The sequence below is a fragment of the Tursiops truncatus genome, chromosome 17, assembly GCF_011762595.2.
Source record: "Tursiops truncatus isolate mTurTru1 chromosome 17, mTurTru1.mat.Y, whole genome shotgun sequence".
NCBI lineage: Eukaryota > Metazoa > Chordata > Mammalia > Artiodactyla > Delphinidae > Tursiops > Tursiops truncatus.
In genome coordinates, this window is record NC_047050.1 from 1,718,439 (window position 1) to 1,733,819 (window position 15,381).

At 37.0% G+C, this 15,381-nt stretch overlaps 1 protein-coding gene across 2 annotated transcripts in view; it reads left to right on the plus strand.

The window, feature by feature from the left end:
- SNTG1 (syntrophin gamma 1) overlaps window positions 1-15,381 on the plus strand; it is a 199,812-nt gene that overhangs the window by 68,705 nt on the left and 115,726 nt on the right. For both annotated transcript variants that reach the window (XM_019925443.3, XM_033842929.2), the window contains exons 7-8: window positions 7,068-7,170; window positions 12,183-12,265. In XM_019925443.3, the coding sequence (XP_019781002.1) occupies window positions 7,068-7,170; window positions 12,183-12,265 (186 nt within the window). The remainder of the gene's footprint in view (window positions 1-7,067; window positions 7,171-12,182; window positions 12,266-15,381) is intronic.

Here is a 15,381-nt window from a genome sequence, read left to right on the forward strand (position 1 = left end):
TGAAAACTTCACCAAGTATATGGCATATCGTTGTTAACAGCTTAGATTTTATTTTCTGTCCTTCAATAAGAATTTACAATTTCTTTAAAGCAATCTATGACAGTTAAATTTCTAAAGATTTTATAGGATTCTCCCCCAGATTTTTAATAATTTTCCTGGTGTTTATTGCTATCATAGGAAAAAGGGTATTTTTATGTTACAGTAATCTTATGTGAAGCTACATTATCTTTTAAATTCCAACTAGCATTTTAGGGGAGTATACTTGGAGTCTGCAATTATATTTTTAATAAAAAAAAATTGTGTTTTCTTAATAGTTATAAAATTAATTCCATTTTCTTATTTTACTTTATAAGTAAATCTCATCAATATTTTTGAAAACTAATGGGCATCTTTATCCAGTACCTGATTTTGATTAACATGGTTTCCTTGTTTTAACATTTAGGATATTTTAATGAAGGCTTTTTATGAGCCAGGTGCCACCTTAGGCTCTTTGACTACATCTGAGAACAAGATACAGCTTTCTGCCCTGGTGTGGAACCCAGCTTCATGGGGCAGAAACGAGTGACAGCATATTAGACACAGTGTGTCAGCACAGTACAGGTGGGTAGGAAGGTGCTGACAGGCTATGAAATGACAGGTAGTGCAGGTGAACAAAGACAGAGGTATGTGGAGAGCTATCATTTGTAAAAGGTTGGTGAATGTAGGACTCATTGGGGTAACTTTTGATCAAAGAGTAGAAGGAGGTGAGGGTGTAAGCCACACAAGTATTTAGGGAACGACCGTGCTGGGCTCAGGGAACAGCCAGGCATATTCAAGAAGCATCGTAAGGTTTTCTTCTATTCCTATTTTCCTTAGAGTTTTTATTAGGAATTGCAGCTCAGTTTGACCAAATGTCCTCTCAGAATCTCTAAGGGAGGGGAAAAATCTCTCTCTCTCTCTCTCTGTCTCTCTCATCTCTGCTCTCTCTCTCTCTCTCTCTCTCTCATCTCTGTACATCTCAATAGATCTATGTATCGGTAGATAATGTATGTATATTTAACTTGATGAAAGTAATTACTTTGATAATAACATCTGATATTTATCCAGGTTTGCTCTTTTGAAATAAAACCTACTCAGTCATAGTTCAATTTCTTTTGTCACTTGTTGGAGTCTATATGCTAATCGTGTGTTTAGAATGATAACATCTGTATTCATATTAATAATGGTCACGTTTTTGCTTCATAAAATTTCTTATCAATTTTCATTTTAGTTTGATTTAATAACATGAATTAAAGCAACTTCAGTAATTTTATGCTGGAATAATTACTTCTTAAAGAATTAGGTAAAACTTAGTTTTGAACCCATGTGGTCCTGATGCCTTTTCAAAAGTAAACTTTTTACCTATTTAAAAATTTAACTTAACCTGCCTCATAGAACATAAAACTAGTCAGTTGGCACACAGCAATAAGAAAATACAGTAAAATATTACTTGTATCATTGAAGAAATCATCTTGGAATTAAAGCAAATGCTGAAAGAGTGTTACTGTAGTGTGTGCACTAGCCTTCTGCTTGTTGAGTTAAAGTTCACCTTATCTAGAAGGTGACATTTCACCCGCTGTTATTACATAGAATCTTACTTTAATGAGGTCTTTGAAAGTGATGGGATCTTTAGTCATAGCTTTAAGTACTACAGTAAAAATGGATCACATGTTCTACATAACCTTGCCTCACTAAAGTAAATGGTTCTTTCCCGTGTTGAAATTCATTGATATATTATCATTACTATATCCTGATTATTAAAGCTGACATTTGTTATTCAGTCAACCTTCATTCTTATTTGTAATATTTACCAAAATTGAAAAATTACTGCATACTTGAATACTACTTTAAGCTGAAACTTTAGGAATTCAGGAGTATTAAATATTTGGTAGTTCTTTTTTAAACATACACCTATGTATACATTTTTGCTGTGACTTTTTATTTTACAACATAACATTCAGACTCGAAGTGCCTATGTAAAGGATCCTACTGTACTTATCTACGTACATGGAATGTTTTTCACAAATTAAAATGCAGGAAGGGTGGTGAAATGAATGAATGTGTGAAATGGGAATGTCACGTTGCCTTTTTCTCCAGCTGTTATGTCCCCAACAATCCTAACCCTCATCCCTTATTCCATCTATTTTTAGCTTTTCCAGCACAGTTCTGTGTCACTTGGTGGTAGCAATTGAAGGTGAGAATGTCTAAATTATCCCCAATTCCTTTCTTATTTTGCATCGATTCCTCCAAATTCTACATGATACTTGATTTCCCACAATTGATTCACCCACCACTTCCAATGGTGATGTGATTTTCCTAGGTACAGTTCTATACCTTATTTTCCAGCTGGATAATTTCTGCTGTTACACTTGATTCACTATCCAACCAACGGCACCAGGGCTTGTGGACATTACAGACTCTGTCCTTGATTGGACGTCTCTCTCTTTTGAAGGCCCTGTCTCCTGCCCTGAAAACTGGCACCATGCTGCCCCGCCTGCCATCTGTAGGTGTGAAAGTGCACCCCTGTCCTCACACCACAGAGGGGGTCGTGTGCCCCTGCCTCCAGCGCTCCGCAGATTCCTCTGAAAACCTAACCACGGATGTAGAGTGACAGGGCCAGAGGACCCAACCCCATTCAGGAAAGCCTTACAATTACAGTTTCACCTCAAACTCTTATGCTGTAATAATATATGGAATAAGTAAATTCTTTCTTCCCCACAATTAATACGAATGAAGAATGATTACACAGTGAAACGCTTTGTTTACTCAGTGTTCACAGGTGATCACCATCTCAACATGAATAGTAAAGCCTGATATATTATCTAGTGTTAGCGTAGTTGTTTTGTCTGAAAAACAGTTTGTTTAAAATCATTCCTCAAAGTCACGTTCAGTTTCCTTTTCTGCCAGAGGTCAAGACTTTAAGGAAATTACTTACTGCAAGTAACATATCAAGAGGGATGAGTCCAAAGTTAAAGTGAAATTCTAGGCAACCGCTTTGCAACGCGGCCGTCAGTGAGTTGCAATGCTTATCTTCCCCTCTGGAGATCTGAATCTTGTCTGGCTGTTCTGACATCACGCTGGGCTAAGAGCTGAGGTCTTCACAAGCTGTCTCCGTGCTCGTTTGCCACTGAAGCTGTGTGTGTGTGTGTGTGTGTGTGTGTGTGTTTCCTAATGTGTGCTTCAGGCAGGTCCAGGCAAATCAGAAGTCTCTATTTTCACCAGTTAAAAACAATAGCCAAGGTTGGAGTGGAAGAGGGATGAGTAGGCAGAGCGTAGAGGATTTAGCATTTAGCGAAAATACTCTGTGACTCACTGATGGTGGATACATGTTCGAACGCACAGAACGCTCAGCACCAAGAGTGAAGCCTAACGCAGGCCGCGCCCTCTGGGTGATGTTGCCGTGTCGACGTAGGTTCGTAAGTTGGAACACAGGTCCCACTCAGCGGGGGCACGTTGATCATCGGGGAGACTGTGCATCTGTGGGACGGGGGTCTAGGGGAAATCTCTGTACTTTCCTCTCAATTTTGCTATGAACCTAAGACTACCCTACAAAAATAAATTCTTTAAAAATGAAAATATAAAATAACCCCCAGCTATGAGCACTTTTGACTTCATAGCAAAGCAGTGGCAGACAGCTAAATCCCTCCTTAGAGTCTCATAGAAGATAGGGTGGCCCCCAACAGTATGGAGGAAGGACAGAGACCACAAAAGGATTTTATGAAGTTTCCCTTCTAACAGACGAATGGAGCTTAAGAACATTCAGTTCACGGACTGAGCTGTTAGCTTGTCCTGGTTTAACAGAGTCAACCTATAAATATCCCCCTTAATGCCACTTCCCTTTTCTGTTTTCACCGATTGCCCTTTTTTACCAATCTCTGTCCCTTTGCTCACGTACTCACCCAAGGCAATGTGAGAGCATAACTGTGCTGATACATTATCTGATGAAAATGCACACTTGATTCGCACCATAAAATGTGAATGAACATGAAGAAGACGATTGGATTGGTGCTGATTTCTGATTTTTCAGGAAGATGACCTTCATCATTATTCATGATGTGGAACCTACATTTTCCAGCCTGACAGTATCAGGCCAATGAAGTATGCATCCAAGGCATGGTAGGAAACCTGAAAAAAATTAAAAACACATTGTGTCAATCCTGGTCCTGAAAAGATGGATATTTCTGCATTAAGAAATGTGTATGTGTCAAGGACTTGAAGTTATGCTTATCCAGAAAGATACCCATAATTAGCCATTTATTAAAAACAAAGTAAAATAAAGTTCTCTCTCTAGGGTAAGATTTTATAATTTTTAAAAGGTTTTTATGTTTCTCGGTTACACTTGACCAAAACTTCAAGATTGAAGTATACAAATGTAAAGCTTTAAAAGAAAACAGTTGCCCGTTGCCTATTTCGGAGGTAACTATATTTAACTTACACATTTCTACTTTATTCTCTTATTTACACTTGAGATGCTTGTAATGTTATTTTTTATTTGATGCTAGACATTATCTATTACATGCTTATGATGGAATGTATTTAGCCATTGCATTCCACTCTCCCATGTATTTCACTAACACACTCCCAGTGCACTTGCATAATAATGATTATATAAATATTAAATGTCACTTGGAAACAAGCCAAGTTCATAAATGCATACTAAGCTAAAAACAAAGAAAAAAATGGGGACTTTGCATGGGATTGCCTTGAATATGGAAAAGCAGGAGAGAAGTGATTTCCTCACAGTGTTATGTCTGGGAATCCAGGACGTAGCATCTCCCTCATTTATTTAACAATGTTGTATTTGTTTGTTGAAATTAAATCAAAACCAGTTGATCTTTGTATATTACTTTGTATATATGCTATTCCATACTAAACTCACTTAATAACTCACCTGGTAATGGCTCATGTAATAGTGTCCATAGGCTCTTAAGGATTTTCTGTGTTCAAAATCACGTTACCTCTGAATAATGTCAGTTTCATTTCTTCTTTCAATTTTTATGATTTTTATTAGCTCTTTTCTTGCCTTATTTCAGTAAGATCTGAAGAAAAATTAAGTAGAAATGAAATTGGTGGACATTCTTGCCTCATTTCTGATCTCAAAGAGAAATGTTTCAGTAATTCATACTTAATGCTCTGATGCTTCTCATACATTTTTGTGTATACTCTTTATAATATGAAGGATACTCCTTTGTATTCTCAGTTTTCTATGAGCTTTTATCAAATGAATGTAATCAAATGCTTCTTTGTATCTATTAAAATGATTATATAATTTTCTTCATTTTTAAAGTTTTCTACTTTTAACATGATGAAATGTATTGTTTTCATGTGTGTGTCTGTATCTTCTCTGTTGCTCAGATTGGGCTAATTTTATTGTTCTGTCCTCAGGTTTCCTGATTCTGTCTTCTGTCACTCTATCACCAGGCTAGTCCAGCAGGGTTATTTATGTTACTGTAGCTTTTAGTTCTATAATTTCATTTCCTTTTTATAATTTGTATTTCTTTCCTGAGATATTGTCATTTTTCATTTGGTTCAAGATAATTTTTAATTTCTTGCTGAAATATTTTTAAGGTGGTTTTAAAACCCTTGCCAGATGATTCCGGTATGTAATTCGTCTAGTTTGTGTTACTTGGTTATCTTTCCTCATTCACATTAGGCTTTTCCTGGCTCTTAGTGTGACATATTATTTTAATCCTGGCCATTTTGCTTATTTGTTAAGAGTCTCTGGTTCTTATTTACTTATTTTTCTTTTTAGCAAGAAGTCACTGTTTAGCACACAGGTCCTCGCCTAATTCTGTGTGCTGTGGTTCCACTGACAATATGACATTTAGAACCATTTTGGTGCTAGTTGGGTCTGATTGATTCATCTGCGTCATCAGGCTCCCCCCCACCCTGCCCACCACCCCGTTCCCTGATGGTGCTAGAGGAGGGGAAGGGGCTTCCCCAGGTCGGGTCCCTGCTGCCACTAAGTGGATAAAGGGATGCTTCACCTAGAGGTGGGTGGACCACCCCTCTGTTGGGAAAGATCTGTGCTCTTCCTCCAGGCCTGGGAGCCCTAATTGGTTTTTTTTCTCTCTACCTTTCAGAGTTCTACTTGGTTGTGTCTGGCACTTTTTTCAGTGTTTTAGTTGTACTTGTTTGGGAGAGAGAACTTTATGCCATCTTGTAGGGAGCAGAAGTCATTCTAAACCATGTTGATAGTCAATCCTTTAATGACTGTATGGCGAGCATTTTTCTATGTGTTTAATAAATTATGTCCCCATGTTTATTAATTGCTTCTTCACTAATTATTCTTAATTCTTCTCTTAGTTTATGTGAGTTTTTAAATTATATATATACTTACATATTTTCCAGGTATGTTTGCTATAAATAATCCTCAGCTTTCTGAACTTCTTTTAATATTGCTAACATTTGTTGTGGTATAATATTTTGAGAAATTATCATTATTTAACTGGTAGAAATAGACCTAGTAATTCTATAATTTAGAGAGTTGAGAGTTATTGATAATAGCTGTCTCCATCATTATTCTAAATTTTCAGGGAAAGGAAAAGAAAATGTACAATGATATAGTGGGAAAATAATAACCATTTAGTTTTTGCAAAAGTGTTTGAGTGAATTGGAACAACTTTAATTAGAATTAGCACGCTGGTCAAATCTGCAGGGTAATTTATTCATAGATCTCCAAATAGTGCATCATGGATGTTCAATAAATATTTAGTAAATTAATAAATATAGTGGTTCGAGCACTACATCTTTCTGTAGACCTAACAAGAACCATAAACTCACGAGAGCCTTGATAAATGTGAATGGAAGATGATGACATTGTGAGTGAACAGGGACCACAGGATGATGGGAAGAGGAAGGGTGTGGATGGCTGCATTCCTTCAGTGTTAGATCTTTCATCCCCTCCATCTGCCATAAAATGTTTCTGACCACTAGGGAAAACTGTGAGACATGGAAAAGACAACCCATTATTTCAAGGGTTTTCAGTCGTACAAAAGTTTTTGCCAGCGTACTGATAATGGTATCATTTTTATTATGTTTTATGTTAGGTTCAGGTTCTTCGGAATGCCGGAGAAGAAGTGACCCTGACGGTCTCATTTTTTAAAAGAGCACCTGCTTTCCTCAAACTCCCACTGAACGAAGATTGTGCATGTAAGCATTTAAGAAGATTAGGTAAAATGCTCCCGTCACATTTACTTTCTAAGCCATTATTTCCTGGCAGTAATTTATTTTTAAAGTTGGGATTCCTGCCTGAATGCAAACAGTTTTCTTTAATATCACAAAGCATTCAATTAACCCTTCTCCAAAGGGAACAGCTGTTGTCTGTGTTTCAGAATGTATTCACATTTAGTTATTTTCCAACCTATAACTGGGGAAATATTATTTACTTTAAAAATAAATGTCATATCAAACATATACATTTTGTATCTCTATTAAAATTTCATTCATATTGTTTGATGAATATATATTCTCTAAGTAGAAAATAATATTCTCTTATTTGGCTACTGAACTTACTAAATAAGCATTTACACTTCATTTGTCCTGATGAGAACAGGGAGATTGCAGGAAGCCCCAGTCTATGTGGAAATGTAATAATTTTCATAAGAACTACTTAAAACTTTCTGTATCTATTTTCATATTATGAAATGAAATGCATATTATAGTTTTTGCTAAAAGCAAAGAATTATTATTTTTAACTGAGGCATAGTTTACATGAACTGAAATGCAGAGATCCTCAATGCTCAGTGGGATCAGCTCTGACAGACGCTCACATTTGCTTAAGCCACATCCCTTTAGATCACAGAACGGTTCTGCTGTGCCTCTTCCAGTAAATAACATTCCCAGAAACAGCTACTGACTTAATTTCTTGTCATCAAGTATTAATGTAATCAAACTGCATTTATTCTTTTACGTCTGCTTCTTTCCTTATGAACCGTCTCGTGTTAACATATTTCAGGAGGTTATTTATTTACATTGCTGTATAGTATTCCACCGTATGAGTGTAGTAGAGTTTGGTAATGCATTCTCCTGCTGGTAGACAGCAGAACTGTTTCCGGTATTTGGCTACTGTAAATAAAGGGGCCATAAACATTCTCGTACAAGGCTTCTGGAAGTCATAGTATTTTATGTCACTACTCTAAGTACCTAGGAGTGGAATTGCTGAGTCACAAGACGGATGTGTAATCAACTTGCTAACAAACTGCCAAATACATTTCTAAAGTGGGCGTGTGTTTACAACCCCCCACTGTCCACTCCAGTGGCGGATGAGAGAGGTCTGGCTGCTCTCCATTAATTCCAATATTTGATGGTCAAAAATTTCTTTAGCTATTCTCTTGAGTGTGTAGTGGTACCGAATTGTAGTTTTAATTTGCATTTCCCTGAAGGCTAATGATGATTAGCTCCTGTGCTATTTGCATATTTTATTATCCATTTGCATATCTTATTTTGTAATGTGTCTGCTCACGTCTTTTCCCCATTTTTCTGTTGGTATGCCTTTATATTATCACACTGAAGGAGTCGATAAGCCTGTTTATAGTAAGCTTTTTGTTAGCTATATGTGTTACAAACATTCTGTGCACGACTGTCTTTTTTACCTAAACGTGTGTCAAGTTTGCACAACTTTTTGATTTTGATAAGATCTAATTTACCATTTTGTTGTTGTTTTCGTTGTATATGCTTTTGGTTTTCTGCATCTTTTCTAAGAAATATTTGCCTACCACAAGGTTGCAAGGATATCTGCCTACACTTTTGCAAGCAGCTTTACAGCATTGATTTTTATGTTTAAGTTTATAATCTATCTTATATTAGTAACGTTTTGGTTCCGAGGTAGGAATCAAGAATGAAGGAATCACTATCTTATTTCCACTAATGTATGCGTCTGTTCTTTCACCAAAACCACACTGTTGATTATTGCAGCTTTATAATACTTTAGAAAGTCACCTAGGATAGGCTCTTCAACTTTGTGATACTTCAAGATCATTTGGCTATTCTAGATTCTTGGCATTACTGCATCCATTTTAAAATAGCACATCAATTTCTATTTAAAAAACTATTATGATTTGGAATGTGGCTGAATTTATAGACAATTAATATAATTAACACCTTAACAATTTTAAACCTTTCATTCCACAAACATATCTTTCCATTTATTTATATTTTAATTTTTCTCATCAATATTTTAATGTTTCCAGTGGGAAAATATTGCATATCTTACATTAAATTTATTTTAAGCATTTTATGTTTTTGTTTTATTGTAAATAATATTTTAAAGATTTAATTTTCTAATTATCTGTTGCTAACACATAGAAACAATAACACATCACATTTTTATATATCAACATTCTGCAGCATAGTTTAATTTTCTTATTAACCAGTAAGATTTTTGTACTTTCTCTAAATTTTTCTACATATAAAGTTATGTCATCTGCAAATAATGTTTTGCTTGTTTCTTTCCAAGCTGTATTTCTTTTAATTCCTTTCTTTGCGGGGGAGGGGCAGGTCATCTATTGCAACAGCTCGGGCCTCTTGTAAAATGCTGAGTGAAGTGCTGAGTGCAGACGTCCTTCTCCTGCTCAGGATCTTAGTGGGAAATCTTCCAGTTTTTTACCATTAAGTGTGGCATCAGCTGTGGGTGTTCATAGATGCCCTTTATTAGAATAGAATAGAGGTGCCTTTATATTACTGGGTTCCTGAGGATTTTTCTTTTCCTTTCTTTTTTTTAATAGAAGTTAATGTTGAGTTGTGTCAAATATTTTTCCATCCATTGAGATATTACATTTTTTCTTTTTTTTTTATTCTGTTGATAGGGTGACTTTTTAAAAATTGATTTTGAATGCCAAATAAAGCTTGCTGCATTCCTAGGATAAACATCATGGTCATGGCCTATTTTTTATGTATATTACATGTTTTAATTTGCTAATGTATTGCTATTTTTTTTTAAATCTTTGTGCAGTAAAGATTTCCAGATGTACTTTTCTTTTCCTGTAGTGTTTTAATGGGATTTTGGTACCAGGGTTATTATGTCTTTGTATAAGTTGTGAAGTTGTAACTCCTATTTCCAGAGAGAAATTGTTTAACAGAGATCATATCTCTTTCTTAAATGATGGAATAAATTCACCAGAGAAGCAATCTGATCCTAGAATTATCATTTTTGTTTTGTATGAATTAATTTCTTAAATGGATATAGGACTTTTTTGATACTCTCTTTTCTTCTTTTGTAAATTTGGGTTAGATTTTTTTCAATATTTTTGTTCATTTCAACTAAGTTGTCAATCTTTGCATGAAGTTATTCATCATATCTTTTCATTATCCTTTTAATATCTGTTGATTTGCAGTAATGCCTCCTCCTTCACTCCTGATACTTATAATTTATATTTTCTCTCTTTTACTAGATCGTTTTTGCTATGGGTTTTATTAATCGTTCCAAAAACCCATTTTTGTCTTGGTTAGTTCTGTGTTATTTTCAGTGTGCTGTTTCATTGCTTTTCACTTTTATTTTTATTATTTTCTGTCTTCTGTTTACTTTGTTTGCTCTTCCACTTCTAACATCTTAGGACACAAGCATAGATCACTGAGTTTACATCTACCTTCTTTTTGTGCTATAGTTAAGTCTTTAAATTCCAAAGGACTGCTGTCGATGCATTACAGAATTTGATATGCTATGTTTTCATTTTATTCAGTTCAAAATGCATATGAGTTTTAAAGTAATATGTGTGTCCATTAAAAATATTGTCTCATAAGAGAGAAATGCAGAGAAAACATCAAAAGAAAAAATAGCAAATACAAAGTATGAACTTCTTAAGATTTAAAGAGTGTGAAAACTATATCTAGGCTAGTATAGCAAAAAAGCCTGTTTCCCTTCTTAGCACCAGGAAAACTATAGAATTTCAGGGTCATAAAAGAGGAGAGCAGCGTCATCTTTTGGGTTTTTTTGAGCACGTCGGTTAATACATGAGGAGCATAACCTGTAATGATGTTTGCATTTAAGTGTTGTATGTCAAATAAAAATTGGGAATCAATTACATTAATAGATCATATTTATCTACATTAACAACTCCAAAAATATAATGTTTACAGAAAAAGCAATGAATCAGAAATCAAGAAATATGTATTTTAATCCTGACTGAAACAATTACTAAATTTTAAAATCTTAGAAAAATCACAAATCTTTAAGACATGTATTACTCATCTTTATTTTTTTTTATACAGCAGGTTTTTATTAGTTATTTTATACATATTAAACACTCATCTTTTAAAAATAGACATTGGTAGGTTTCTCATGAGGATCTAATACGAAGTGTTTTAGTTGCGAATTCACAAAATTAAATAGTGTCAGTGAGGGTGCTTCCAATTACAGTATATACCAAGAACAGTTGTAAAGACAGAGCACTTACAAACTTTTTTTGCATCATAGAGTGTTATGGTAAATAAACATGGGATTTGCTAGTAGATAAGACATGATATTAAATAGAATTTTGTAGCCAAACAAAATCTTGCACCATTCTAAGTATGATTCATAAGAATAGGACACTTTGGATAATAAAATGAAATAGTATTTTTTATATGGTTGCATATTTCCCTTAATAAAACCTTAATATTTATGAAATCAAAGATAAATATTTAGACGTAGAGAATGGACTTGAGGACACGGGGGGGGAGGGGTAAGCTGGGACGAAGTGAGAGAATGGCATGGACATAGATACACTACCAAACGTAAAATAGATAGCTAGTGGGAAGCAGTCGCATAGCACAGGGAGATCAGCTCAGTGCTTTGTGACCACCTAGAGGGGTGGGATAGGGAGGGTGAGAGGGAGACGCAAGAGGGAGGGGATATGGGGCTATATGTATACGTATAGCTGATTCACTTTGTTATAAAGCAGAAACTAACACACCGTTGTAAAGCAATTATACTCCAATAAAGTTGTTAAAAAAAATAAAAAGAAAAGAAAAGATAAATATTTGCAGGTCTCTTTTGGGGCCACTTTAGGTTTTAATTTTAATTTTTGTTTACTTGCAAAACTCTGGCTTTGATATAAGTGAAATACAGATTTATTTTACTACCTGGCTTACCTGATACCACTGAGTGTACTGAGGTACGCAGTGTAGAAGGTGTCCGTGTAGAACAAGTGGGCTTCTAACCAACGATGCTGTGACTCTTCCCGCAGGTGCACCGAGTGACCAGAGCAGTGGCACCTCCTCTCCCCTCTGCGACAGTGGCTTACACCTCAACTATCATCCCAACAACACAGTAAGAGGCCCAGGGCACAGTCCCCATGAATGAGGAGGGCACCCAAGAAAAATACATGTAGTTAGAGTTTGCACAAGCTGGTCTAGGACCCGGTTTCTCTGATGTAGTTGAAATCCTCGGCTGCTTTATTTTTTGAGAATTATGATAATTCAGGGAGTAGAAAAATAGGTAGGTCTGCTATTTTTTCCCCTCTCAGGTCTGTGTTAAGCCCTTTGTAAGCTCTAGAGACGACTTGGAGAGGTCACGTGTAAAATCATACAGTCATTTTATAACGTTGCATGTTATATGTAATTTCATGTTCTCAATAATTTGACATAATTTTTATCATTTTTCTTTTGAAATTATTTAGCTAGAAGTAGCTATATAATTTGCCATACATTAGGATTGCTTAGCAATCTTCATGCACACCAGGGAATCAGTGTAAAGGGAGAAAATCTAACCTACACACTGTATAAAGTGTGAGGAGTATTAAACTACACATGTATTTCATAATTGATACATTTGGCATGTTTGTTTTAGAAAGTGTCCATTATTATTTTCCACCTGTACTTTGGAGTAAACAGGTTTTTTTTTCTTTTATAAATATTTGGAAACTCCTTGTATTTCACCCTTCAAAACATGTACACTTTCTAAAGACAAAACGATTCCCTCTGGTTAAATGTGACACTAACAATTTCCCCTGTGCTCACAAACATGAAGAGAAGCGGAGCTCACTTTATGTAGAATTTTATCTTTCTGTTCCATGCATTAGGCTGTATGTGCCGTGGAGCTTCCTCTGACTTGGGTGGTTCACTGTCCATTGGAGATTCTTGAGCTCACTGTGGCATTTTACTCCAGAGTCCTCCTGTGGACATCTGCAGATCTCCGTGGCCCTCACCGTGCAGCGCTGCACAGCATAATCTCAGCTGAGTCCCACGGGCCTCCACGTCCTTTTCATCTGTTTGTGTTTTTGCTCTGAAAGAGGAACCCTTGGCAACATCAAAGGTTATCTCTACAAGTATAAACCAGCCCCATCTGGGTGTACTTCACTGCCCTTCTCTTTTACTTTTGTTACCAGAGAAATAACTGTCACACGATAGTTAATACTTAAAATGCGGGATCTTCAGAAGATGGCAAGATCTGAGTGCCTTAATTTCCTGTTGAGAGAACGAAAATACACGTCCTGTGCTCCCATCAGCTCCCTCCTCAAGGCTCTTACAACCTCCCACCCAGTCTTTGCCTCTTGCTTCAGTAATTGCTCTGCTCACCTCCGTCCCTTCCAGTGGAGACGCTCTTGAGGCCTTTGATGTCTTTCCAGTCCTTTGTGCTGGGCGGTGCCCTGAGCCCCGCTGCTGTGAGGGTCACTGCCCCTCTTACAGGAGTCTCTGCCTGGAATCGGTATGGCTGCAGCCGAGGACGCAGAGATGGGGCACAGAGGCAGCCTCCCCGGCCTTGGCAGGTGACACGGTGGCCACCCGCCCTCAGGAGCCCACATATAGCCAGGTGTTCCCTCCTCATCCACTTTCTCCTGAGAGCTTTCCCCACCCAGGTCACTCACACAAGAGTCCCCATCTCAGCTCTGCCATTTACTGTGGAGTGGGGACCAAGGTGCCTAGGAATATTTTTATTCTAGTTCTTGCCCCTGTACCCTTGGACTCCTATGTAATAATAAGTGGACAGGAAGGTCTGTGGGTAGGAGCCATTCTGGTCCGTTTTGAACTCATTCCACTGATGTACACAACAGCATCTACAGACTTGGTTACATGACCTGTGCCTCTATGTGGTTGCTCGCTATAATGTCTTCCTTTACAAAGGCATAATGAGAGTAAGGAAACTGCTCAGCAGTTCTGTAACCTGGCTGTTCCAAACAAATCCAGCTGTAAGCTTTTCAAAAAACCTATCATCATAAATTGTTCTTACTGAGTTGTATCGTTCCGTTTTCAGGAGGCATATTTTATTTCCATTTTTAGCATTAGGATTGAACATTATTTGACATTGCTAAAGATCTTTAAGTGTAAGGAAATTAATGGCACTTATGATGTTTTAGACAACAAGAATCAAGACATATATAAATCAAAGTGTAATAAAAATAAAGACAGTAATTGCATTTACGTTAATTGGATATGTGCTGAGAACCTGCTCTGAGAAAACCCTCTTCAAGGTGCCGTGGGAGGAAGTCCATTATGGCTCCTGGCCCCAAAGTTTAAAATCCAGATCTGTAAAAGTAACTGTAATGTAAGCAGGAAAATTGCAATGGACGTTAGCCTTCTAATGTCAGAGAAAAGGGCTGCTAGAGGCTTTGAACATCTGACTTACAGAAATCAACAAAAATGGGGGACTTCAGACCAAACGTGAGCCCGCCTGGGAATCAGACCCGAGTGGGTCACGCAGGGTCGGCATCCGGTTGAGGGGTGGAGGACGTGTCTACTCAGGGGTTCATGACACGAGGGGCAGTCGGAGCGTGTCTCCTCGTGACCCATCACTAAATAATGAGGCACCTGGGCCCCGGGAGGCGCGTTTCACCGAGAGTGTGCAGATCGCAGAGACGCGGTCCGTAAGAGAAGCACCCGGTCCTCTGCTGTGTCTGCGTCCTCACCTCTGTCCAGGCCCAGGGACTCTGTTTTTAGTTCCTATGCCTGAATTATTCTCTGACGGAAATTTTGCGTAAGCAGGTGCCATGTGAGTTCCCTCAAACTTTCTGTGTGTATTTTAAGGCAGCATTTTACACATATGAGAAAATAACACCTTGTAATGTACATATTAACATCACTCCACTTTCTTACATAAAAACGTAGTCTAGTCCTTCTAAGGGCCTGAGATCACCAATTCTAGCATATCCAAGGTTCTCCCGGTTTGCTAGCCAAAGTGAAGAAAGAATTTGCTTGTGCTCACCAGGAGACTTAAATTCAGACACGAGCTACCAGATTCTGAGGAACGTTTTTCTTAACTATAAACCTTTAATGATGCTTTTAAGGCAAATCCTTAACGGAAGTTGGATCAGCGCTCTGCCCTGTATGCTGTTCTATTTTGGCCTGATAATTGCTCTCGAGGTTATCGTACGGCAGTATACCTTGAATGTGTTACATTTTGAGAAGAGAGTTTATTTTAAAGTAAAGGCTCTGTAAATGCTACTTTTC